The 27,926-nt window shown below is 40.1% G+C and overlaps 1 protein-coding gene across 3 annotated transcripts in view; it reads left to right on the top strand.

Annotated features, from left to right (window-relative positions):
• Positions 1–27,926, top strand: part of rad54b (RAD54 homolog B) — a 134,472-nt gene that overhangs the window by 95,260 nt on the left and 11,286 nt on the right. For all 3 annotated transcript variants that reach the window (XM_048528844.2, XM_048528843.2, XM_048528845.2), the window contains 5 exons: positions 220–359; positions 7,681–7,971; positions 14,974–15,158; positions 21,490–21,751; positions 24,235–24,301. In XM_048528844.2, the coding sequence (XP_048384801.2) occupies positions 220–359; positions 7,681–7,971; positions 14,974–15,158; positions 21,490–21,751; positions 24,235–24,301 (945 nt within the window). The remainder of the gene's footprint in view (positions 1–219; positions 360–7,680; positions 7,972–14,973; positions 15,159–21,489; positions 21,752–24,234; positions 24,302–27,926) is intronic.

Raw genomic sequence — 27,926 nt, 5'->3', positions numbered from 1 at the left:
GTTTGTGACCCTGAATTGTTATCAAGAACAGACTACTCTTTATTTTGGCAGTTTTACAGCTTGTCTCAATCACATGTTTTCTCAAGTAGATCATTGACGTGCAAAGATAAATAAGGAGGTTTCACAATTTACTTCTATTTGTTTACTCTACCAATGATAAGTTTTGTTTGTGTAATGTTGCATTTAATTAGTACCTCCTTAATACCTCTGTCCATTTAGGTACTCCAATACAAAATGATCTTCAAGAGTTTTACTCTCTAATAGAGTTTGTGAATCCAGGAATCATTGGCTCATCTTCCACCTACAGAAAGATTTATGAAGAGCCTATCATCAGGTCTAAACAGCCCTCTGCAACAATAGTAAGATGTATTATTTGCTTTTAAAAGTGAATGCGCAAACTCCATTCAGTGAGACCTTCTCGCCCTTTTGCAGACAAAGCTTCATGTGGGGAAATAAGTATACTTGCTAGTAGACATCTATTAGCTCTTCAGGAAGTCACTTTTTCTGTGTGAATTTGGGATGTGGATGTCTGTAGACTATGAAGCAGGAACTTAATCCCAGTTGACATAAATTCTGTCTGTATTGATAATCCACAAAATTAGTGGTGAGTCATTAAGTAGTAATCAAATAGTCATTTGGTAGTAACATGTTTGAATGTTGTTGAGATTGTGGGTTGAATTTTACCAGAAATTGTCAAATTTGGCAAATTTCCTGGAGTTTGTTTTCTCTTTCATCATCCTATTTTCTGAAACTTGCCAGATTACCTATGTACCATACTACAATTGCTCTCCACTCTTTCTTTTAACCTTCTCTTTTGCCAGAGACCACAATATTTGTTCCAACTGGCACCTACCAGAAGTCCTGGTACTGGTACTTTTTTTTAAAGGTAACTGTCCGTGAAGAGTTGCTGTCCAACATATAGGTTAGATTCCCTACAGTGTGGAAACAGGCCCTTCGGCCCAACAAGTTCACACCTCCCCTTGGAACATCCCACCCAGACCCATTCCCCTATAACCCACACACCCAAACACTACGGGCAATTTAGCATGGCCGATCCACCTTCACATCTTTGGACTGTGGGAGGAAACCGGAGCACCCGGTAGAAACCCACAGACACAGGGAGAATGTGCAAACTCCGCACAGACAGTTACCCGAGGCTGGAATCGAACCCAGGTCCCTGGCGCTGTGAGGCTGCACTGCTAACCACTGAGCCACCATGCTGCCCTGAATTTAAATCCTTTCTTCTTTATAATCTTATTTTGTAAAACCTGCCACGGCCTGGTCCCAAAACCATATGCACAATTGGTTAACAACGCAATTGCAAATTGGTGGGTATTTTCTTCTTAACTTTCCCGCTGCATTTTTTTTTGCAAGTTAGATTTCTTCCCCCTAAAGCAACCATAAAATGATGCCCCAGAGTTTTAACCTATTCTCTCACTACCCAAACTCTTCTGCCCCATGGATTGCATTCTAGTAGATTGAAGGAGTGAATTTTATTGTTTTATCTTTTATCCTCTCCACGAGTTAAAATCTGATGTTAAGAATCTGGACCAAATTCATGAAAAATTATATCAGTCTGAAATAGGACCATCACACTGGCATTTGTGTGGACAATTCTTTAGTGTTAGGACTAAGTAAAATGAGGAAAATAGAATGTTACTGGGAAAACAGAAAAACAAGGTAAAAGAAATGTTTAGATTTAAAAAACAGTTGTTGGGATAAAGATATTCCATCCTACCTTGTCAATGAAAATCATTAAGATTTCGGAGTAACTGGCATATTGTGCTACAGTTACCAATTACAAAAGCTCTAGTAATGCATGCAGTGCGGTGGGGAGAAAAGGAAATACTTCTCAGGGCACAGTAAATGCTTCATTGCAGATACAATTGCATGACATTTAAGAATCAAGGTAGGTAGGTTACACATAATAACATTATTCTATCTTAGAAGCCTCCATAAGGGAGTGCTACTCTTTCCCCAGTGCCTAGTACAGCATTGTTCAAAGTGGGACACATACTGGACTCTTCAAACAGTTGAAAACCATCACTTCTATTTAGCAACAGCGAAAGCAAAGAACAAATCACAAATAAAAGATAGATTGTTTTTTGGGAGCAGCTTACCATTGAGCAGCAACAGATTTACAGTCAATGAGTAAACAGTACACCCAGATCACATGTACTGAAGTCACTGCCAGTTAAGTCCAATCTGGTTTGCTGCATGTGGCGGCGCTGCATTTCTTTGTTACACTGAGTGTTCCTAGCTCTTCAGGTCCATTTCGTCTCGTCTCTGCATGCTCCACTTCTGCACAGCTCAGCACAGCATGCTTAGATTGTGTAACAGACTGTTTGAACTGTAAGGCATGGCATCCTGCACCCCTCCTCCTCCCCGACACTCAACTGTCTCCATACAGATCCAAGCATTGGAATCTCATCTTCAGACCTATTGTCTGCTCCGCTGTGGCCCTAATTAAAAATACGTCACAGTCTATCTATGCTCAACCTTGGTCTAGGGATTTTGCATAATGGAGACATCAGGCATGGTTACAGAGTTTAATCCTTGACTCCTGGTAACCATCCTGGTAAGGCATCTGATCCTTTATGGTTTAGCACAGGCCTCTGTACAGTGGGGCATGGAGGACTGTAACAAGGAGGGCCATGAAATACCTCTATGTAGGTCTTTGACATAGGGAGCTTATTTTGATAATTGTAGTACAAATCATTTTGTTCAAGTACAGTAGAAGATTATAAGTGCTGTATGATTACTGATACTTGCCCCATACCCCTCACATTGCTAGAATTGTAAATAATTACAGTTCAAAGTGAGAGAAAATCAGATTCATGCCCTTGTGGAGCCTATGTGATCTTGGGCAAACACAGAGAATACTGGATAAACTCTTCAGATCTGGCAGTAACACTGGAGAGAGAAACAGAGTTAATGTTTCAAGTCCAATATGACTCTTCTTAAGTTTTTCTTAGTAGACTCAAAATGTTAATTCTGTTTCTGTCCGCACAGATGCTGCCAAACCTGATGAGTTTCTCCAGCAATCACTGTGTTTGATCAGATTACCATCATCCGTAGTATTTTACCTCCGAGAGATCTTGGATTACTTTTGTAGCATGCTGGTGCAACTTCTAAGGCTGCCTGTGATTACATTTGCTTCTTAGAGATGACTATCTTCAATCTGCAATGATCAATGATGTGGTCACAATTGCTTGTGACCAGCATTTGTATTCCACACAGTTGGACACTGCATACATACCACATTCTGGGCAATGCAATCACATGTGGCTTTGACCTGTACTGTAAAAGTTCCTGAGTAATGCAATTTCCCTTGAAGGGCCTCATATCAGTCAGAAATAGAGCCTGAGTGCTCAGACAGGAGAGAACACTTCATTATCTTCTCGTGTGGTACTGCCATTTTCCAATTCCATTGCACATTTGTGATTTGCATGAGTATGGATGGCAGTGCAGGTTGCATGCAGTTCACTTTGGTAATCAAGGGGTCCTGTTGCAGCTGCATTGTTTTTCCTTCCTTGATCCCAACAGTATTGAGCTTGCACGTATTCCCTTTGCTTTCTTTGTCATATGATTTGATATCTCAACATTACTGTCTGAGCTATTGACTACAGCTTAATCATGCCAACCATCATGATGCACTCTTCACACTTCATCTTGGCCACAGAATCAAGAAATTATATAGTACAGAAGAAAGCCTTTGGCCCATCGAGTCTGTACTACAAAAAATATGCCACCTACTCAAGCCTGCTCTGCTATTCACTATGATCATGGGACATAACCAAGTTTAAAATCCTAATCCTAACCCTGCCCCTCCCCATATCCCTTGAGCCCGCTACCCTGCTTCTTGAAGATCCATAATATTTTAGCCTCAGCCACTTTCTGCAGTAGTTAATTTCATTGCTCACTACTCTCTGGCTGAAGAAATTTCTCCTCACAATCCAAATAGATTTAGCCCTTATTCTTAAACTATAACCCCTAGTTTCAGACTTCCCCACCATCCGAATCCATATAGTCATCTAAGCTGTGATAGTAGGAACTGCAGATGCTGGGGAATCTGAGATAACAAGGTGTAGAGCTAGATGACCCTTCTTCAGAAAATGAAAGAAGGGTTTAGGCCCGAAATGTCAGCCTTTCTGTTCCTCTGATGCTGTTTGGCCTACTGTGTTCATCCAGCTCTACACCTTGTATCTCTAGTCATCTCAGCAATCTAGTCCAGTTGGAATTTTAAGCATTTCTATGAAATTCCCTGTTATTTGTCTAAATTCCAATGAATAAATCTTAGCTGACTCAATATCTCCTCATACATCAGTCCTGCTATCCCACGAATCAATTTGATAAACCTTTGCTGCATTCCCTCTACTACAAGAACATCCTTCCTCAGATAAGGAGACTAAAACTGCTCATGATATTCTGGGTGTGACTTCACCAATGCCCTGTATAATTGCAGCAAGATATCCTTGTTTCTGTACTTGAATGCTGTTGCTATGAAGGCCAACTACACCTTGCGTTCTTTACTGCCTGCTCTGCACCTGCGTGCTTACTTTCAGTGACTAGTTAATGAGGACATCCAGATCTTGTTGAACATTCCCATCTCTCAACATACAACCATTCAACCAATAATCTACTTTCCTATTTTTGCTACCAAATTGGATAACTTCACATTTATCTAATTATACTGTATCTGCCATACATTTGCCCACTTATTCAATCTGTCCAAATCACACTGTAACATTTCTGCATCCTCCTCATAGCTCACTCTTCCACACAACTTTGTGTTAGCTGCAAATTTTGCAATTTTACATTTACTTCACTTATCTAAATAAGTTACGTATAATTTGAGCAATACCGATCCCTGCAGCACCCCCACTAGTCACTATGTGTCATTCAGAAAAAGATCCATTTGTTTCTACCCATTTCTATTTCTTACCTGCTAATCAATTTTCTATCCATCTCAATACAATACCCCAATCCCATACAATTGAACTTTACACATTAATCTCTTCTATGGGACTTTGTCAAAAGCTTTCTGACAAGTAAACCACATCTATTGACTCCCCTGATCAATTCAACCAGTTACATTTTTAAAGAATTCCTGGAGATTTGTCAAGCATGATTTCCCTTTTGTAAATCCATTCTGACTGTGTCTAGTTTTACTACTGTATCCTAAGTGCTCTGCTGTAAAATCATTGATAATAAACTCTTGAACCTTCCCCACTACTAAAGTCAGGCTCACTGGCTTATAAATCCCTGTTTTCTCTCTACCTCTCTCCTTAAATAGTGGCGCTGATTTGCTACCCTCTACTCTGTAGGAGTTTGTTCCAAAGTCTAAAGAACCTTGGAAGATGATCACTAATGCATCCTCTATTTCTTGGGCCACTTCCCTAAATAGTCTGGGAGGTAGATTATCAGTCTTCAATCCTATCAGTGTCTTCAGTACCACTTCTGTACTAATACAGATTTGTTTCACTTCCTCCCTCTCGTTAAACAATGTGTTCCCCATAATTTCTGGTGCAGTATTCGTGTCCTCCTCTACGAGAATTTAGCTCGTGAGCCATTCCTTTGTTCCCCATTATAAAGTCCCTCATTTTTGACTCTAAGGGACCGATCACCGATCTTTTCACCAGCCTTTTTCTCTTTACATAGGCATAGAATAGAAACTTCTACAATAATTCCCCGCCCCCTTCTTAATCAATCTATTGGTCCTCCTTTGCTGTTTTCTAAATGTACATAGTCCTCAGCTCTGTTCTTTTTCTTGCCAAATTGCATTCCTCTCTCTTTTTATTTGCATCCAGTACAGTCCCTAACTTCCCTTGTAAGCCACTGTTTGGCTGCTGTTCTCTTCGCACCATACAGGAATAAACAATTCTTATAGTTCACCGTTTTGCTCTTTGAATCTTTATCATTACCTATCTACTGTCATTTCTTAACATGTAACATTCCCCAATCCATCGGTGCCAACTCCTACCATTGAAGTTCCCCTTATTAATACTTAGGACCCTAGTCTCAGAATTAACTACCTTGGTCTTCATCTTGATGAAGAATTATATCATATTACAACATTGGACTTTTTGCTTGTGGACCCCACAACCTTCAGGACTCAATATCGAGCTCAATAATTTTAGAGCCTGAGTACCTTCTTCAATGTCCTCCCCTTACCCCATACTCTAGGCATTGTCATTAAACAGGCTGCTTTTCACTACAGCCAACCTATTTTCACCCACTTTAAAAAAACGAAAGAACTGCAGACGCTGTAAATCAGGAGCAAAAACAAAGATGCTGGAAAAGCTCAGCAAGTCTGTGATTTTTCACACATTAATGGTTTCTAATTAGCAGCTTTTCGCTCTCCCTGACTCTCAATTATCCATTCCTGTGTCTGTTCCACTTCTGTAATCTCTTTGGGTTTAATCTCCACTGACTGTTTACACCACCTGCCTCATTCAGTACTTCTATTTTCTCCCACTGTCCAAAGATGCCCACGGTTAGGTGTGGCCATGCTAAATTGCCCTTGGCGTCCAGAGATGTGCAGGCTAGGTGGATCTGTGCAGGCTAGTTGGATTAACCGTGGCAAATGAAGGTTTACAGGGATGGCTGGGATGTTCTTTGGAGGGTCAGTGTCAATTTGATGGGCTGAAAATTATGCTTCCACACTGTAGGGATTCTATGATTTATTTTTCTAGCTCTATGTTCTGTGTTTTAAGATGGCACCAGAGATTGGCAACACTAAATAATGCTTTTCGCTGTATTTGTAATAAATACACGTGACAGTAAATAAATAATCAAATAAATCAATGTGAAATTTTGGACAATAATGGAATGATACTACACTTAAATGGATGCAAATAAGCCCCTCGCTACTTATGATTGATGTTCTAATATTGCTATTCATCATTATAATTAGACTTTTACTCCACAACATTGAGAATTCCATTTCTGTCAATCTCACTTAGTCTTTCCAATTGACCTGACCATTCCAGCTTTAGATTCTGCACGGTTTGACAAAGGCTTTTATCTTGCATTCATTAGGGCAACTTGCAAGAAGTACAAGTGTACAGGGAAAATAACATTTGTATTGTATGAGAGGAGAGTACTGATTGGTTGGCAAGTGTACTCTGGTTAGTGGAGAATGGACAAGTTAATTTGACTGACAGTTAACTGACAAGATTTGTTCAAATTTTCTCTACAGCAGGAAAAGTAGTTAGAAGGAACATTGTCTTCATTTCCAGTTCCAGATTTTAGTGTGCCATCAGGTGTATGCACCCAGTCCTTCCTTATTGACTACCCACGTATACTTTCCAAGCAGTCGGTTTCAGGCAGTCTGCACAGGCTTTTTGTTCACAGAAAGGAAGGACACATTGCAAATAAAGCATGAACTTTCAATTGTCGAAGTTTCAATTAATATAATTAAATCTGTTTGTGTTAAGTTGGGTTTCAAATTGACCACGAAAGAACATCACAAAATGTGTTTTTTTTGTTTGAAGACACTTTCAGCCAACTAACAAGTTTAACATACACCGCTATTCAGATTCTTAGTCAAAACTACATGTAGCGAGATCTGAAAAGCTGAAGAATAAACAATGTTTGAAAACCATCAATTCAGGAATTCTTTCCTCTGCATCTCATCATTCCAGCTTTAGCTGTTTTGCCATTTCTTTTTGTCTTTAGGATGAAAAGCAGTTGGGTGAAGAGAGAGCAACTGAACTCTGCCGATTAACTGGATTCTTTATACTTCGACGGACACAGGACATCATTAACAATTACCTCCCTCCGAAAACTGAATGGATTGTCTTCTGCCGCCCAGCTGTACTGCAGCTTGAATTTTATCAGAAACTGCTGGCATCCCATGCGGTGAAATCTTGCCTGCAGGGAAGTTTGGAGAACAGCTCCCACCTAATATGCATAGGGTTACTGAAAAAACTCTGCAATCACCCTGCACTCTTCTTTAACTCAATAAAGGTATGTGCTTGAAATCCTGCCGAGCAGTCAATAGTGAGTATGTGTGACTTGTTTATTTGTAAGTAGATCATGTATGATGTTATACATAAATAATTTTGAGAAGATTTGTAGCTCAGGTTGAGGTTCTGGATGTGAGTTTACTTGCTGAGCTGGAAGGTTAGTTTTCAGACGTTTCGTCACCATTCTAGGTAACATCATCAGTGAGCCTCCGACGAAGCTTCGTCGGAGGCTCACTGATGATGTTACCTAGAATGGTGACGAAACGTCTGAAAACTAACCTTCCAGCTCAGCGAGCAAACTCACATCCATAAATAATTTTCTTATCCAAGAACGGGTTTGAACAACACCAAACTAAAACAGCTGCAACCAATGTGATCCAGAAGTGAAAATGTCAAGGGAGCTGTCTTTTTAAAGCTGCGATGTCCGGAAAATATATTTTAAGTTTTTTTTTAAATTTTTATACATTTAAGCTTCTTAAGTTTATCATTTTAATGCAACCTTTATTCAGTAAGCAAAAAGCATTTTGTAGAATGATGTGAAATGCAGATTTAATTTCTCCCAGTCCCTTTGAAGATCCATGAGATGGTATGGAGGAATGCAGTAGAAATTAGACATTAATCAAAGTGTATACAAGAGAAAACCACCCCAGGTGACCAGTTCTGAAGGGGAACGCTGGGGCCATGGCAGCACACAGCCAATCTTTTTATAAGCCAGAGGAAAGAGAAGGAAAAAATGGCTTTTAATTACATTAAAATATGTATGCATAGCAAGAGATCTGTACCATTTTATGCAATGCATATAGCTAACGTCTCTTTTAGTTAAAAGAGAATTCTGTGTCCCCTGCTCACTGAAAGTCATCCTTAAAATTTGATGTTTACTCTTTTTTTGATTATTTCTATTGACATCAAGACTGTGAACTGTGTTTGACCTCTGCCCTGAAATGCTTGACCTGGCTTAGTTACTGGGAGAAACTGGCTGCATGTAGTGAAGGTCAGAGCTGAAGTATTTAAATACACAGTTTCAGAACTTGGTATGGCATAACCCTCTCAAATGTGTGCTGACCCGGACACGATGGTTATGTCTCTTTTTTTGGAGGGGACCCCTTTAATCACACTTCTCGGCTCATTTCTTTCTAAGTTCTCAAGGAAGCACTGTAAATTGAAAAGCAAAGTGCTGTTGCAGAGCACTCGCCTAGAGAGGTTATATATATTTTAAGCAAACCTTTGCTATTAAAGTTGAATGTTTAATCCATTGGGCTACTCAATGTTTTTCTTCCATTTCTTGTAGCTACTCTTGGAACTCTGCTGGGATTTTGGTGTTTTTTTTCTAAATGCTCCATAAATCATCACCATATAAAGACATCTGTCCTTAAACACAGTTTCACAAGGGAGTCACAGAGCCCCATGAGCTAAACAATGCATTGCATTAAGATCCTCAAACACTAATCAGAGTTACTTTAAACTTTGGGAAAACCTGACTGGGTGCGGCCCATCAGAATGACTGAACTCTGCAAAATGCTTCTGCTTTGCTTCTCTTGCATGCCCTTTTTTCACAGCTCACACCTTGGGAATGATTGTGTTTCTCTGACTTAAATCAGAGTTAAAAATTTGATGTTTTTTTAAAAAAATTTGAAGGACAAATAAAATTCTCAGTTTTGCATTGTACAAGTGAATTAATTGTGAGTGATGCAATAGGTGCTTAAATGAGGAACTTAAGTTATCATACAGTTCTGAATGAAAATGAGAACCAGTTGAATATTGGCATCTTTTATTGAATTAATCTTCATGTTATATTCAAAGCTATGTAATATGTTGGAATTGGTGGAAAGGGGAAGGCACCATTAGAAACACTAGTAGGGAAGATCGCGCTTTCTGAACAGATGCAATGGAAACTGAAGAAATGGGAGAATGGAATTGATATATTTCCTGATATATTTTGCAGTCCATCCTGTTGTTTGTCAAATGGTGTGCTTCTGTCTCTGGCAAATTTCTAAAATGTGATTTTTACGGCCAACTCTAACCTCAAAAATGGAAGTGATTTTAGCTTTTTTTCAATCATTCATGTGATATGGATGCATTGGTATGATCAGCATTTGGTGCCAGTTCTGATTTGGTATCCTGAGATGATGGTGATGAGCCTGTTTAGTGAAAATACTGACTGTTAAGAATGGGATTCCAAAATTTTGATCTTGCGTCCATGATGAAGCAGCAACATATTTCCAAATCAGCAGGGTGTGAAACTTGGTGCTAGGGGAGCTTCCAGGTGACGATATTCCCTTTAGCCCAGTCTTTTTGTTCTCCTAGACAGTAGCTTTTAGAAGCTTGCAAAGTGTTGTCCACATGTAATCCACACTATTATGTTTATCCAACAACTATTTAAATACCCTTAAAGCTGTCGGGTCTACTACTGTTGCAGGCAGGGCATTCCATGTCATTACTATTCTCTGAGTAAAGAATCTACCTCTGACATCTGTCCTATATCTATCACGCCTCAATTTAAAGCTGTGTCCCCTCATGCTAGCCATCACCATCTGAGGAAAAAGGCTCTCACTGTCCACCTTATCTAATCCTCTCATCGTCTTGTATGTCGCTATTAAGTCACCTCTTAACCTTCTTCTCTGTAACGAAAACAGCCTCAAGTCCCTCAGCCTTACCTCATAAGACCTTCCCTCCATACCTGGCAACATCCTGGTAAATCTTCTCTGCACCCTTTCCAATGCTTCCACATCCTTCCTATAATGCGGCGACCAGAACTGTATGCAATACTTTAAGTGCGGCTGCACCAGAGTTTTGTACAGCTGCAACATAACCTCATGATTCCGAAACTCGATCCCTCTACCAATAAAACCTAACACACCATACGCCTTCTTAACAACCGTATCAACCTGGGTGGCAACTTTCAGGGATCTATGCACATGGACACCGAGATCCCACTGCTCGTCCACACTGCCAAGAATCTTGCCATTAGCCCAGTACACTCTATTCCTGTTACTCTGTATTCCTGTTACTCACCCATACTCATGTAACATAACGTCTTTGCTTTTATTACTTTTCAGTGGTCCCATTGCCATCACATTGAATGAGTTCAGGCACTCAGGGTTAAGATGGTGGATGGGATTACAGTCAAATGGGCAGCATCATCCTGAATAGAGTGGAACATCATGCATTCTGTTGAAATTGCACTCATCTGGGCACATGGAGAGTATTGCAATTTAAGGATACTGGGTAGGTCATTTAGAACCGAGATGAGAAGATAACAAGTGAGTGGTGAGCTTATGGAAAACTTTGCTACACAAAGTGGTTGGAGCTAAAACATTGAATTGTCCTTCGAGCTAAAGGGCTCAAAAGGTATGGGGAGAAAATGGGGACAAGGTACTAAGTTGGATGATCAGGGGTTGAATAGCCTACTCCTGTTCCTATTTTCTATGTTTCTGTGTTGAAATGCTTCCCACTTGCTTGGACACGTGCAGCTCCAACAACACTCAAGAAGCTTGACACCATCCAGGACAACGCAGCCCGCTTGAGTGTACTGCATCAAATTCAGTCTCTCCAGTGATCATTAGCAGCATGTGTATCCATCTACCAGATGCTCTGCAAAAATTCACCAAGGCTTCTTATACAGCACCTTCCAAACCCATGATCGTGACCGTCCAGAAAGACAGAGGCAGCAAATACATGGGAATGAATACCACCGCCTTCAAGTTCCCCTCCAGGCCACTCACCATCCTGATTTGGAAATATATAGCCATTCTTTCATTGTTGTTGCATCAAGATTCTAGAGCTCCCTCCCTAACAGCAGTGTTAGTATACCTACAACAAATGGAGTACAAAGTCAGCTCACCCCACTTTCTCAAGGGCAGTTAGGGATGGCCATTAAATGTTGATCCAGCTAGCACAGACACATCCTAGGAATGAATAAAACAAAATATTCTCATAGCACTGCTGAAAAAAAAATAAAGTTTATTGCACAAAAGAAAGCAATAAAACATATATGATAATTTGAATGAATGATGATTTATTGTCAATTGCACTCTACCATTAGTAACACGGTAAAATACAGTGGAAAAATTTCAGCTGTCGCCACAACTTGGCACCGTTCGAATACTTCAAGAATAAAAAGGCAAAGCTGAAAGAAAGCCCATCTTCGCATCACTGCCTTCACCATGAGTCCCGAGCCCTGAGCTGGCTGACCAATAATACCTGCGCCGCCCCTTGTGCCGTACCCATCAATGTTAGAGGTTACCACTTTTCACATGCCATCTCATCATTGCTGGGCCCACTCTGCTGATGGACTGCCAGGACCCTGCAGGACCCACACTCATCCTGCAAGAAAGCGCTTCCCAACTTCACTGCCGTTGCCACCTCGTCTACAACCAGGAATCTCCACTCCAGGCCTACCATGACCAGGAGTCTCTGGCTCTGCTGCTGCTGCTGCCTTGCCGATGTCTGGAGTCCCTACTCTGGGCATACCACACTGCCATTGCCTCACTGAAGCCTAGGGTCCCCGGTCCGGGCCACTACAACCAGAAGTCCCTGGCTATGCTTGAGCTGCCACCTTGCTGGTGCCTGGAGTCCTCGCTCTGGGCCCAATACAACCAGGAGTCCCGCCTTGCCAAGAATCCTGCTCCTGCCACTCCCTCTGCGATGTCAACCCCTCCAAAGCCACCGACAGGAAGAAGATTAAGTAAAAGAAAAAGAAAGAAGATAAAAAGATAAGGAAAGAAGGGAGGAAGTGGCTGTCTAGAGTGGACAGGCTCAGGAGTCCAAACGCTGCCTACCTTGCCAGCACCACCAACTTGGATCTTGGTAATTTGTAATTATTCGGTAATTCAGGTTCCCAAATAATGCAAAAAAAGCACTATAAATCGTCATTGCAACCTTAACTCATTGCTTTATGTTTGCAAACCAATACCAAGTTAGTACTATTTGCATTTCTTACATGTAGCTTTCTTTTGCACTACACGCCTGAATTTTTGCAATAAACATCCTAGAAGGCACCTATCAAATGTTATTGAAAGATCAAGTAAACCACAGTGAATACATTCCTTTATTTATCTCTTTGGACACAGGTTCTAAGAACTTTATTGACTTGGTAATAACTTTCCCTTGAAATGAATCTCCACTGATTTGTTTCTCACTATCCATGCATCTTCAAGTGCTCAATAGCTTTTGGCTCAAATGATGGTTTTTCAGAATTGCCTAGAGGAAACAGTCGGCATGGAAAACCTGGGTTAAATGGCCAACTTTCTACTGGAGCCTCGTGTTGTTCATGAGTAGAATTGAGCCAGAAGGTGGTGTCAGTTTTGAGTTACCCTTTGTATTGTTACATAATCTTGGGTGACAGAATAGATAGTACAGTTGATTTCAGTGCTATTGGCTAAAGGGGATGAAGCCAGCTGTTTACATTCCTGTTAAATCCCATGGCTTCTGTTGTAGTTTAAGTGTGTAGGCTTCAAATTGCAATGTCCTTATAATGGATATGACTGCATCTTTTCACAGTTCAGTCTCATAACGAAGACTCCTTTGTCAAGTTAGGAGCCGAATGTAGTTAATGCCATTGATCTTTACTCCTCCATGCTTCAGCTGAAGTCTTATTTAAAAGGAACAGCTTCATAATAGCCAATTGCTTGGAAATGCAGGACTTGAATATTGCTGAAAAAGAGATTTTTTGCTATAAGAGGTAACAAGGTGTGGAGCTGGATGAACACTGCAGGCCAATCAGCATCAGAGGATCAGGAAGGCTGATGTTTCGGGATGCTTTTTGTCTCATATTCATCAGGCCAACTGCAAAAGTGCTAAATTTCAAAAAATCACATCAAATTGTATATGGGAAAAACCATGCTGATTACTTGCCAAGTTAACTCTGATTTACCACAGCATTGTCATGGGGAAAGCAACTATGAACTACTGAGTTCCCAAAATGAAGGAACAAAAGTTAAACATTCCTTATGTTGACAGATAATGCACTTTACATATGAATGTATGTTGCTTTGAGCAAACATAAATGAGCCACAGTTATGGTTTTGTGATACAGTGGTAGTGCCCACATCTCTGGACCAGAAGGCTTTAACAATAAGGGATAGACCTTTGGTACATGCATGAAGAGGGAATTCTTCACCTAGAGGATGATGAGCCTGTGGAATTCTCTGCCATAGAAACTTGAGACCAAAAAATTGAAGACTTTCAAAGAAGATGTAGATATAGTTGTTATAACTGAAGGGATCAAAGGACAAAGGGTGAAAGTGGGAGTGGATTACTGAATTGTCTGATCAGCCATGATCCTACTGACGGATGGAGCAAGCTTGAAGGGCCTACTCCTGTTCTTATATTCATTCTATGTTTCAAGTATGAGTCCTACTTACCTTGGAGGTATGATATAACATGTCTTAACAGATTGATTGAAAATAATTAAGCAAGCCATACTTTAAGCTTGACTTTTATCTGTAACAGTTAAAGTATTGGGCTTGTTCGCCCTCCCAATTGTAAAAGACCAATTTTTTCTACCTGAAAAATACCCTGCCTACATCAAATTACCATGCAGAGTTTTAAAGTAAAATGACAACAGATTAAGCAAGATGTTTCATGCTGTAGTATGCAGTGGCTACATTAGTGGTATTTTCTACTAATTATGAGGCTATCAGTCCAAAAAGATCGTGTTTCACACAGAATTGAGTAACATTAGTTATTAGTTTTAGTGCTGGTACAATCACAGCGGATATGTCTCAACAATTGGCTGATTGCATCAAACAGCATCAGCATTATCCTTTGGTCATCCGTTATCGGCAGATGCTCAACCAACTTGCACTTGCAAACCCTAAACAGATCACTTGTTGTTAGCTGTCATTCTATGATTGTATGAAATTGTCCTGCTATAGCATTCTAATGAAAGTGACAACTTACAACTTGGGAGCAGACACTTACTGTGAAACGAATGAAAACTCACTCTAGTATAGAAAATTTATGTTATAAACTAAGATAATTTATTTTCTGTCTTGTCCCTTAGGGAAAGGAGATTCTCTGCAATACAACTGATTTTGATCATCAGTTGAAAAGCAGCCCTTATGATGATTTGGCTGGGATGTTACCGGTAAATTATGAACCACCTGCATTTACTGAAAAGGATTCAGGAAAATTACAAGTATTGATAGATCTTTTGGCAAGCATTCATGAACAGAATTCAGCTGAAAGGTAGGGAAAGGCTTCAACATTTAAATTGATAGTAGCTACGTTACTGGTTGGTTGCACTCTAACCGAGCAACACTTTTTTAATAGCAAATATATTTTCCGTTTCTCAAAAGATTATCTGTCAAAATCATTGCTTTGATAATGTTTCATAAATTGCCAGAGAATAACAAAACATAATAAGCTGACAGTTTGTTAATATAAAATGAAATTTTACGGCACAGGAGTAATCCATTAAACTTATTGTGCTTGTGCCAGTTCCCTGAAAGAATTTTCTTTTTATTCTGTAATGAAATAGAATTTCCATGGAGTTTCCCTGACCACTCACTGCAACTTTTACACAAGATGAATGGAAACCCTGGAAAAGATGTATGCAAATAATTAGCAAATGAATTTTAACACAGATAAATGTGATTAAGTTTCTTTTTTGTAGGATGAGTAGGGAGGTAATCTATTACTCTAGATGTGCGAGTCCAGGTGGGATAGAGGAACAAAGGGACTTTGGAGTGCAAATGCAGCAATAACTAAAGGGCGCACAACAGATCAAGATGATAAACCAAGCACTAGACTTTATTTCAACTGGGATAGAATTAAAAAGTTGAGTTTATGCTAAACCTGCAACAAACTTTGTTTGTACCTCAGTGCAATTCCAGTTGTCCTATTATAAAAAGAAATAGAAGCACTAGGGAGCATACAGAGAAGATTTGGAAGGATGCAAAGATAAGTGAATGAGTTACTGCCATGCTTGTGGATAATACAAAAGTGGGCAGGAAGGCAAGTGGTGAGGATCTCAAAGAATCTAGAGGGATGTAGGCAGGTTAAGTGAGTGGGCATAAACTTGACATACAATTTCTAGAAGTCAAAAGTGACTGCTCTGATTCTATATGCTACACATATAGAAGCAGTACATGTTCAAATACAACAACATCCAGGCTTGGGCTGCTAAATGGCAAGTAACAATTGTGCCATGCAAGTACTAGGCATTGACTGTCTCCAGTGAGAGTGAAACTAACCATCATCCCCTGATGGTCAGTGATGTTACCATTGGTGAATCCCCAAGATGTTAATGGTGGGGTAACTATTGGCCAGAAACTGAACTGGAACAGCCGTATGACTATCGTGGGTACAAGACAGGTTAGAGAACTAAGATGCAGTACATTAACTCACCAAGGTGTTTCGACAACACCTTGTAACCCAGGACTTCTACCATTTCAAGGAAAGGTCAGCAACCATTAAGCCCATTGTGTCTACACCACCTCTTCAAAGAGCTAATATGACCTAGTGCCATTCATATGCCTCTTCCCTAAACCCTTACAGATTGTTTGAATAGAAACAATCACCCAATGCCTATCCAGTGATGTGTATCTAAATCGTTCAGGTGCATTGCTATTCAACTTAGATCAGTATATACTCAATTGCCCTATCCACACTAGTCTCACTTTTTCTAGCAGTTTGCTTATAGCCTTGAATTTTATGATGTTTCAAGTGCTCATCAACCTTGATTCTGTTGATTCTAATTTTTTTTCCCATTCTGATTAAAAGTCATTACTCCACAGATGAATGAATATTTTTGTGCCTTGATCTCTTCCGTGGCTCAGTATCAAAAATATTTTGTGTTAATGTCGCTCTCCTTCATTTTGCAACATTAAAAGCGTTACATAAATGCAAGTTGTTAGGACTGTTGTGGTGCAGTTGTATGGCCTACCTCTGGGCTAGAAGGTCTGGGTTCAAGTCCCATCTGCCTACATGACATAACATGCCTGCACAGTTTGATTTAAAAATTTCCATAAATGCACATTGTGGATTGTCATGCTGACTTATTTCCTTAAAATGTATACAAGGCAATAATTTGATAGAGAGCTTGTGTACATCTTTGGATAAAAAAATAATAAAGTTGAACTATAGATAAACTGGCCACATGAGGGAGCTGAGTGATGTCTTAGCAGAATAATAGCTTGAATCGACAAAGAGTAGTAATCATTGTTGGATTGCTGCCTTTGTACCTGCCACACTGTTTTGTTACTAGGAAATTAGCTTGTAGGTTCATTAATTTACTCACTCGTTGAACAGTTGTGGAACAGTTAAATAGCTGTTACTTGTGTTAGTGAATTAGTGTGTTTCTGGTGAGTAGGTAAGAAGCTGGCAGTGTGTGATAAGGTGGGTTTAGTGACAGTGTGTGTTAGGTGAGTTTTGGTGGAGGGGTAGAGTTGGATTAGCTCTGAAGGGGACAGAACGGTCGAGTCTGAGGTGGGTGTGAGTGTGGAGTCAATTGGTAGAGATGTATGGTTAGATTGGGTTTTTATAGGCCTTGGGGAGGTGGTGTTGGTTTTATAGTTAGCCAGGGCTTCGGGTTATTTTTATATTTTTGGAGGTTTCCAAATGCTACTGGGTAGGAGCATTTTTTTCTGATCCATTACATTCAGGAAGCTGGCAGAGTTCAGGCTAGTGGAAGATGTTTATTCAAGCAGAAACTGGTTGTGCAGAGACATGCCCAAAGGATCTTCCCCTGAATCTAACTTCAAAAGATAGATCAATGACACACCTCTGATTTCACAAAGAAATGCAGCATTTTTATACATCTTGTATTACAGTTATCAAATACAATGTAGTCATCATCTTTCCCCTCAATTCAAACACCCAGGGCACTTCCATGGACAGCCCCCAGTTCCCAGGATCTTATGATAACTAGACATTGTAATCTCTAGGCCTTGGGATCTATCTATGTATCTTATTCATTCACATTCCAAAAGTTTAATGACTATGCTGCTTCAGGTTTTTCTCAGGCTTGTTTATCTGTAAGGACAGCTCAAATTCTATCACCCATTGTATTTTGTTGCTGTCTTCTATCACATTCAGTTACTCCTATTATTTTCCCACTGTCCTAATTGCATAATGTACAAATAAAAAGTCAGTTAGTTTTAACTAATTGCTATAAGGTTAACTTCTCTTACAATGTTAATTATGAGTGTTAACATTATACAACTACTTCTGCTGTCAGCATTTTGTAATTTATAGGTTGTGATCAATTTATCTTGTTCAGGGCATTAGAGGTGTCTTTTAAGGCTAGTTAATCTTTACATCTGAGCTTAAATTTTTTAAGGCTTGTTTTATATCCTGATTATGCATTGAAACCAACTTCTACGATTAGAGCATTTTTAGCCAGATACTATTTAATATTGTGGGTATCTTGAAAGAGGCAACTTTTTACTACAAAATAACTTTAGCTGTTATACTTGCAGCTGAAGGTATAGTAGTCCAGCACCCGACGTTATTCATCTACTGGGACAAGCACCCTTTCATTAATACGGCTAGAATTGGTCATTTATCTGTCCTAAGGCATCCTTTTATCAGAACTATCTTGAATGGGAACATATAGCGTGCCTTTACTGACCTTCTAGCAGTTCTGTTCAAAGGTACCATTGTATTTCACTGTATGAGCAGGCTGCTGAGTTTTGCTTAGCTTCTGTCTGCCATCTTGTAAGCAGGCATGAGCCGCTTAGCGTGTTCAGGTACAGGCCACCTTACATAGATAGGTACAGGTCACAATGACACACTGGAATTTTAAACTTATGGAGACAGCAAGATCTGGCCTTAAGAATCTATCTGTACCAGTGTAAATTCAACTAAAAATTCACCCAGCCTTATTATTCTCTGTACAAAATCTTCGTTCAAATGAAAGCCAAGGGAAAACAAAATAAGCAAGGTATGCAAAAGATAAATGGTTTGTATTTCAATACGGTCCCAGTAACATTACAACCTCTATAAAATGAAGTCAGAGTCATACAGCACAGAAACAGACCCTTCTGTCCAACTAGTCCATGCTGAACATAATCTCAAACTAAACTAGTCCCACCTGTCTGCTCCGGACCTATGTCTCTTCAAACCTTTCCTATTCATGTACGTAACCAAATGTCTTTTAAATGTTGTAACTATGACCACACCACCACTTCCTCAGGAAGTTCATTCCACATGCAAACCACCGCCCGGGTTTAAAAAAAAATTGCCACTCATGTCTTTCTTTAAAATCTCTCTTTTCAGCTTAAAAATGTGCCCCCAAGTCTTGAAATCTTCCATCCCAGGGAAAAGACACCTACCATTAACCCCTCCTACACCCCTCATGATTTGAGAAAGTTTTTTTTCATTCACCTCTCAACCTGCTATGCTCCAATGAAAGAAGTCCTAGCCTATGCAACCTTCCTGTATAATTCAAACCTTCCATACCTGGCAATATCCTGATAAATCTGTTCTGAACCCTCTCCAGCTTAATAATATCCTTCCTATAACTGGATGACCAGAACTGGACAGAGTACTCCAAACGAGGCCTCACCAATATCCTGTACATCCTCAACATGACTTCCAAACTCCTGTACTCAAACGACTGAGCAATGAAGACAAGTGTCTTTTTACTCTGTCTGCCTATATGTGATGCAACTTCAAAGAATTAGGTGCCTGAACCCCTTCGTCCCTCTGTTCTACAGCACTACCCAAGGCCCAAACATTAACTGTATATGTCTTACCCCTGTTTGTTGTACCAAATGCAATACCTCACATTTATCCAGGTTGAACTCCATGTGCCGTTTTTCACCCCAGTGATCAAGATCCCTTTATTATCTTCGAAAACCTTCTTCATTTTCTACTATGCCACCAATTCTAGTGTCGTCCTCAAACTTACCATGTCTTCTATGTTTTTGTGTTTGAGTGTTTTACTGAAATTGGTTTTTGGTGTACCTTAATTATAAGCATCATAAATAAAAGTTATAAATTTGCAGAGGTGGTTTCTAATCTTCAGTGCCCTGTGTCGAACACAACAGCCTGTGGCTCCTGCCAATGTTTAAGCCATTAATTTTGATGAATTGAGAATTCTGCAGAACCTGCTGACTTCCACTGCTAAACTGGGAAGGCAAGTTAGTAAAATGCCCTCATGGTTTTTTTCTTGTTAATGTCACAACAAGGGAGTGATTGACTACCTTTCTCAGTAGGTGGCAGCATTTTCTTTTTTTAGCACGTAACCATCATATTTCAATTAAACTGCTAATCAGATTGAAAGTGAAGGAGTGCCAATTCCAAGGAGTTGGTTAGTGAGTGTGAAATTTACTTCGCTACTAAGCCTGAGATATGTGAGAAAACATGCAATCTAACACACAAAATAAAACAACACAACTAATTGGATGAAAAGAAGAAGGTGGGAGTGTGTCTATGGACTGGAAAATAAAAAGCTGTTGTGATTTAAATCTTCTTAAGAGTCCTTGGTTTCCTGTGTGAAATCTTAACTGTTCACCTGTTGTTTGGTCTCCTTAGGAGTGATGAGTCTTGCAGATAAACTGGATTTCTTGTTGAATTTAAATTGCTAAGTTGCCTTTTCACTTGTTATTGGTTTTTGAATTTGATAGAGAGATGAAAACGTGTCTTTTAACTTTTGCTTGCAAATCTACTTTCCTAGCATGTTTATTGGTGCTTTTATCAACTTTTGATAAATATGCACTTGTTTATTCCTAAACCTTAAATCTCTAACGTGATCCTGTTGGATGCTCGCCTCATTCCCTGCCCTAGGAGCTAACCTGACAACCTACCCATCCCTTGCTTACCCCCACAATATGTGTGACTGGACCACTACCTTAAGACCAATTTGTCAATTAACCCTAAACATATATCTGCCCAGTAGTCATTCTTTGCCCCCCCCCCAACAAATCCAACTGCTAGTCTACCCCAGCTACTTGCCATTCTAATCCCGTGTGTTGCATACTTACCCTTTTGCAGGAGTTGAGTGCCTGGCAGAGCTGCTAGACATTTAAATCACTTAGAGCTGCAATAGGGGGTGATTTTGATGGTGATCCTCCCCAGCTGGCTGTGAGGATTCCTGGACAGGTCTTCCCTGTAGTGTAACAGATGGCTCCTGTCCAGGAAATTTTGGAAATCATTCATATACATTTGTTTCTTTTTGTCTTAAGGTCAGAAATAGAGTTTCTGACCCTGATGGGAATTTCTGGCCTTTGGCTAGAAATGATCCTTATTAACTGTTGGTTTCATAAGCTTGGCTAAACCTAGTCAGGTGATCACAGCAGCTATTTTAGATCAGCATTTGTCCTCCTTAAAACCATTTTTAGCCAATGAAGATCTTGGGTATTAAATTCTAATAATGGAAGCCAGATATTATTAATTAACATTTAACCATTATCATAACATTAAAAGTTCTTCGTCAGGATTCTATTTTTCTATAAAAGGTTCACACTTCATACTAGTACAGCGTATTTGTGCAAATTCTTAAGTGTGTTTATAAATGAAAAGTAGTCACAGCACGCCATTGTTTCGGTATTTATTTTAACTTTCTCCATTGCAGAGTTGTGCTGGTTTCAAATTATACTCAGACATTAGATATACTGCAAGAAATGTGCAAGCGTTTTGGATATAGCTATACACGACTGGATGGACAAACCGCTGTCAGCCAGCGACAAAAACTTGTGGATTCATTTAATAGCAAACATGGCCAGAGTTTCATCTTCCTGCTCAGCTCAAAGGCTGGCGGAGTTGGATTAAATCTAATTGGAGCATCTCGGTTGGTTCTGTATGATATTGATTGGAATCCTGCAAATGATGTTCAGGTATCTCGACGAGAAATATAGACGGGAATGTTCTTGTAATAAATACTGTATGAACTCACTAACTTTTTGAGGCTGAAACTATTTGTGACTGATAGTGTGCTAACAGTTCATGATATGTTCAGTTTTTGTTATAATGAACAATTCCAGGTGAAGATAAGATCTACTTTCTACCATGCCCTGTCTAAACTTTGGAGTAGATTATCTGAAAGTAGTTGTCTAATTTCCTGGCCGACTGGCTTTTGTATGGAAACTTGCTCCCACCACTCCGAGAGAGAAAGACTTCATGGCATAAAACATAGAACATAAATCAGTACAGCCCAAGAACAGGCCCTCTGGCCCACAATGTTGTTCCGACCATGATGCTAAATTAAACTGATCCCTACGTCCTGCCTATGGTCCATATCCCTCCATTTCCTGCATATTCATATAGTTATCTAAAAATCCCTTAAACACCCCATCATATCTGCTTCCATCACTACAGCTGCCAGCATTCCAGACCCCTACCATTCTGTCTGTAAAGAAAACTTGCCCCTTAATCTCCTTTGAATTTTCCCCCTCTCATCTTAAATGCATGCTCCCTAGTACTAGACACTTCAACTCTGGGATGAAGATTCTGACCATCAATCTATCTGTGCATCTCATAATTTTGTAGACTTCTATCAAGTCCTCTCCCCCACCCACCGCCACTGCATCAGAGAAAACAATCTGTGTTACTCTAGCCTTCCTTATAGCTCATACCCTCTAATCCAGGCAGCATCTTGCTAAACCTCTTCTACACCCTGACTAAAGCCTTGACATCCTTTTGTCCTTTTCCTTTATACCTGCAAGCACAGCAATGTCTGCTAGATGTTCTCATCTGTTACCTTCAGAGTGCAAAGCTACCCAGTGGCACTAGAACACCAGATTAGCACTCCATTCCTAGAACGTGCACGTCAGAGCAGCAATTTTTTTTAACCCCTGCTCTTGTGTCTTTTGGCACGAATACGTATCTTTTGTTCAATTTGTTTTCTTTTACCAGTCATTATATTTACAGTCTGGGATGTAACTCACAGGAGATGTTTCAGGTTTTGCATTGTATCTCTTTCTTTAAAGTGTCTTTCTCAAGTACCTTGACACCCTTCCAGGCACTACATTCTCTCTAACGTTGTGTTCATCTGTGTTGACTTCCGAAGCCCGTGCACATCAGCACCTTCTAAAACCAGAAGTCAATGCTTTGAAGGGTGCTACATGCCAGTTGGGTACACATGCACTTCGAGAGGCTGCATGGCTGTTCTCTTTAGATGGACATTTGTCCAGGTGCAACGTTCCATGGTTTCTGTTGAGCCTGGTGTGATCCACATAGAAATTCTTTGTCAGTCACTGAATTACAATTTCAACCATCTATGGGCTACATGTCCTTTTTATTATTTTACTTCAAAGTTCAATATGTCTGGAAGTAATCCACCACTACAATGCGATATCGTGAGACTTTTAGCTTCGAGAAAGTTATATTAAATTTTTTTTCAAAGCTTCTCAAAGTGTGGTGCCCAGATTTTGATGCAATACCAGCTGAGGGCGAATTAGTGTTGTACAAAGGTTTAACATAAGTTCCTGGCCTTTGTACTCTGTTTCTAATCATAAAGCCTATAGTTCCATAGACTTTTGCTAACCTGCCCTGGTACCTTCAAGGATTTGTGCCCAAACACACCCAGACGTTTCTGTTCACCCATTCCCCTGGTACAGTTTATAATGCCTAATTTCTCCTCATTCTTACCACTAAAATCAATCACCTTGCATTTTCGGCACTGAACCTCATCTCCTATGTTTGATTTGATTTGTTGTCACACGTACCGAGATAAGGCGAAAAGTATTGTCCTGTGTGGTAACAAGATGATTATGTCTTATGTAAGTCCATCAGGGTAATTGAACAGAATGAAGAATGTAGTGTTACAGCTATAGAGAAGATGCAGACATAGATTAACGCTAATAAAAGAGAGATCTGTACATAGGTATGATAACAGCAGGGATACTTTTTAGTGTAGTTCCAAACTTCATGACCTGACATTAGCAACACTGGGGAAAAAAGATTAATTTTGCACCACGAGAATCACAGATTTGTTACAGTGCAGAAGACCAATCAGGATCTAACAAAACTGCAGATTAAGCTTGATGGGTTGAGCAGCTTACTCCTTATCTTGTTTTCCAATGTATCAGTGCTAGATGTTCAAATGAACACCTCATTTAGTGCCATTATCCTGCCTTCTGCAAGTTCCTTTTCAATTACTATCTAATTCCCTTTTAAATGCCTTAATTGAACTTGCCAAAGTGGAGAATGTGAACATTGATCCAACTATCTCATGTGCTAAGAAAGCAGCCTACCCTTAGAGCTAATTTCATCTGTGTCCACTACTACCAATGCAATGTATTTGAGCATTAGTGCACACACAGAGTTGAAGGCTGCTATTCATTGCAACGAATAATTTTATGTGCTTCTATTCCTCAAGGCTATGGCCAGAGTATGGAGAGATGGTCAAAAGAGACCTGTGCATATTTACAGACTACTAACAACAGGTTTGTTTTGGCACCTTATTCCATAATAATTCTCGCAGTTGTAAGTTTTAACTGCAGTTTGAGTATTGATGCCCCTTCAAATGCTAGCTGAAAGTTAACAGACTTAGGTTCTAAATTTAAAAATTAGATGTTGTTTTGATTTGTCTCTCAATAACCTGAACAACTTTTTTTTTCTGTTAAGCGGTAGAGGTAACCTTGTTTGAAGATTTTATTGCATGAAACAGTGATGCGAGGTATTACAGAAGCTGTGTTCAGTGCTATTACAATGGAAAGCATGGATTTTGTCCTTCAGATATGTGGGATACTAGTCTCAGGAGCAGAGTAACCATAACACGTAGTTACAAAGGTTTTAGGAGTAAGATCATAAGTGGATCCGTGACAAGGTAAATTGGATGTTACAGGCTACCCAATGAGCATAACTGACTGATTGTCATAAACTATTCGATAAAACCTTCAGGCAGGAGGCATAGATTCAACTCCTACCTTCTCCAGGCGTGTATAATAACATCACTGAAAAAATTGGTTGGAAAATATATAAAAGATAGCTATGTTACCCATTTACTAGTGAGGAATAAAATCAACTTCCTCTTCCTACTTGATATCCTGTGTTCCCTTTTGCCAGTGTTCATGCTGGTGGAGATATGAGAGCAGTCTCGCAGACAGTAGTCCAGAAATGTGGAATTACCCTATTTAAATAACTCTGTACAGGCCAGCATTCCATCATCAATCACCTTGTATTTACAAATGCAAAGCCTTTGACAACTGACTCTTACTGAGTCAGGCATTAGGGTTCTGAGGAAGGGTCACTGGACCCGAAACATTAACCCTAAATCTTTTCTTCACAGATGCAGCCAGACCTGCTGAGCTTTTCCGGTAACTTCTGTTTTTGTTCCAGAGGCTCAGTGTCCCTGACATTCATTCTTTTATGTCAGCCAGTTCTCCCATTTGGACCAGAGGGAATTCATATTCCAGTACGTCCCAGCTGACTGACCTCGTTACAATCAATACATCCCTCCCCCTCTGAGTCCACGGACACAGCACAGTCGATTCCTTTGAGAGCCTCTGGGAGCATTTTAACACCAGGTTAGGTTTCTCCAATTTGGAATCCAACATGGGAGGCATGATGGGGGCTCGTTTCTTGCATCTGGAGCATCTCTTGTAGACTTTCATTTCCTTCTCTTGAGTTAGAAGCTTTGGGGCAGCTACTTCCATCAGATCTGTCTCTGATCAGAGGCTTCGACAATGTTTGATGGAGATGTTGAAACTGAGTCCCTGAAGTATTTCTGAAGGTTCCTAGGGACAGGGACAGTTTTGCTTCCATGCAGCCTGCAAATTTTCAGCTTTCAAATGATCCACATGCTTATTCACTGCACCTACCTGAGCTTTGTATGTCATTAGTCCTGTTCTCATTGTCAATCATTTGTCTTAACCATGCAAGGCCATTTCCACGATTCTTGTGTTAAACTTCGTCCCCCATATCAAAATGTCTCTTCTGCTTGGCAGGAACCTTGGGTTCAGCATTGGAGTTTCTGATGCCGTTTCACCCTTCCATCCCTCTCCGAGTTCAGGGAAGATCAGACTGGTGTGCTGTCTTCTATATGTTAGCATTTGTACCAGTGCTATCCCTGTATTTGCAAGTGGGGTGGTCCGATAATCAAATAAGATCCTTATTGGATTTGTTTCTTCAGCCCAGCCTTTAAAGTTTGGACCGCTTTTTCTGTTGAGTCATTGGTGAGTACAGAATGGTCCTAGTATGTTGAATCTCATTCAACTTTAAGAAGCAACTGAAGTCCCTGCTGGTAAACGATGGTCTGTTATCTGTGACCAGTACTTCCAAGATGCGGTGTGTTGCACAATTTGTATGTAATCTTCCTATCGTCACTACCGTATTTGATGAATGGACTCTTTGCACATCCAAACACTTAGAATGGGCATCTACAATGACTAAAAAGATCGAACCCATGAAAGGGCCTGCCTAGTCAGCATGCAACCAAATCCAAGGTTTACCTGGCCATTTCCATGGGTGTGGAGAAGGTACCGGTGGTAATTGTTTTCCTTGTTGGCATTCTAGGCATTTCTCCACAAAAATGAATATATCTGCTTCCAGGCCTGGGCACCAGACATAATTTCTAGCCAACATCTTCATTTTGGAGACCCTTGATAGCCCTGGTGGAGTTCAGCCAGTATTTGATGGTGATCTTTGCTCGGGACAATCGCTCTTGCTCCCCGTAACAAAATGCCATCCTGCCTCTCCTGGCCCGAAACAGGTTTTAATTCTAGCTGTGATGGCCCCTTGGTTTCCCCCATTAGCACCAATTGTTTCAGTTGGAAAGGGCATCTTTGTATGTCCAAATTCTGATATTGTTAACTGTAACTGGTAGTGTGGCCAGAAAGTTCAATGTCATGAGCAGCTCTTCTATTATCATGGTGGCATATTTGCTAATGGAAGGCAGCTCAATGCATCCACATTTGCTACTCACCCGGCCTCCTGGACAATGTGCTAATTTGTAATTACAAGCACTTTATATTAGAACCCACCGCTGAATGTGGCCTGAAGCTATGAATGGTGCTATGTTAAGCAGACTAAGTAGGAGTTTATGGTTCATGATTAGCACACATTTTCACCCATAAAGGTATTGGTGAAACTTTCTGACTCCAAATATGACTGCTGATCCTTCTTTTTCTATTTGGGCATAAGTAGATCACTTGGAACACTTTCCCTTTTTAGGCATATACCTGCCCTGGAAAAATGCCTTAGAACTATATCCATGTTCTCTAAGGGTTCCTTATTAGTTCTCCCTGTTATCAGGATATCATCTAGGTAAATGGTGACCTGAGGTAGACCTTGTAAATTGTTCCCCATCATCTGCCGAAATATTGTACAGGCTGATGATACACCCATTTTGCAGTTTCATAAGGCCTTATGGGTTTTAACTGTGGCATACTTCTGACAATCCTGCTGTAAATGGAAGCGTAGCTCATGTCAAGCTTTGTGAAGGACAAACATCCTGCCAGCTTTGTGTAGAAATCCTCAATCTGATGGGTTAGATATCTATCCAACTGCAAAAACCAGTTTATGCTTTGTTTAAAATCCTAAACTCTTTGGAGACTGGCATCCCATCACCAATCACCCTTTATTTAAAAATGCATAGCCTTTGACAATTTGTCACTGAGTAGGCATTCCAGGCACTCAATATCCCTGGCATCCGGACCCAAAACATTAACTCTGTTTTTTTCCTTCACAGATGCTGCCAGACCTGCTGGACTTTTCCAGCAACTTTGTTTTTGTTCCTGATTTACAGCATCCGCAGTTCTGTCAGATTTTTTTCATCCATTTATGTCAGCCACATCTCCCTGATTGGACAGATTAACAGCCCCAATCGGCGAATTCATACTCTGAGGCCCAGTTGGCTAACCTTGCTATAATCACTATATCCGGAATACCTAAAATACCTATGATGCACCTTGCCTTGATTCTTGAGTTAACTGGGCAAAATAAGGGTTGATCAATGATCTAATGTTCAAGAAATAGCCAAATGCAAATAGCATTCATGGCAACATCTTTAAGTGTTTCACTGCATTAAAATTGGTGAAGGATACTGGAAAAAAAAGCAAAGTTGGCTTG

The sequence above is a fragment of the Stegostoma tigrinum genome, chromosome 5 (assembly GCF_030684315.1).
Source record: "Stegostoma tigrinum isolate sSteTig4 chromosome 5, sSteTig4.hap1, whole genome shotgun sequence".
NCBI lineage: Eukaryota > Metazoa > Chordata > Chondrichthyes > Orectolobiformes > Stegostomatidae > Stegostoma > Stegostoma tigrinum.
This window is presented reverse-complemented; position numbering and strand designations above follow the sequence as displayed.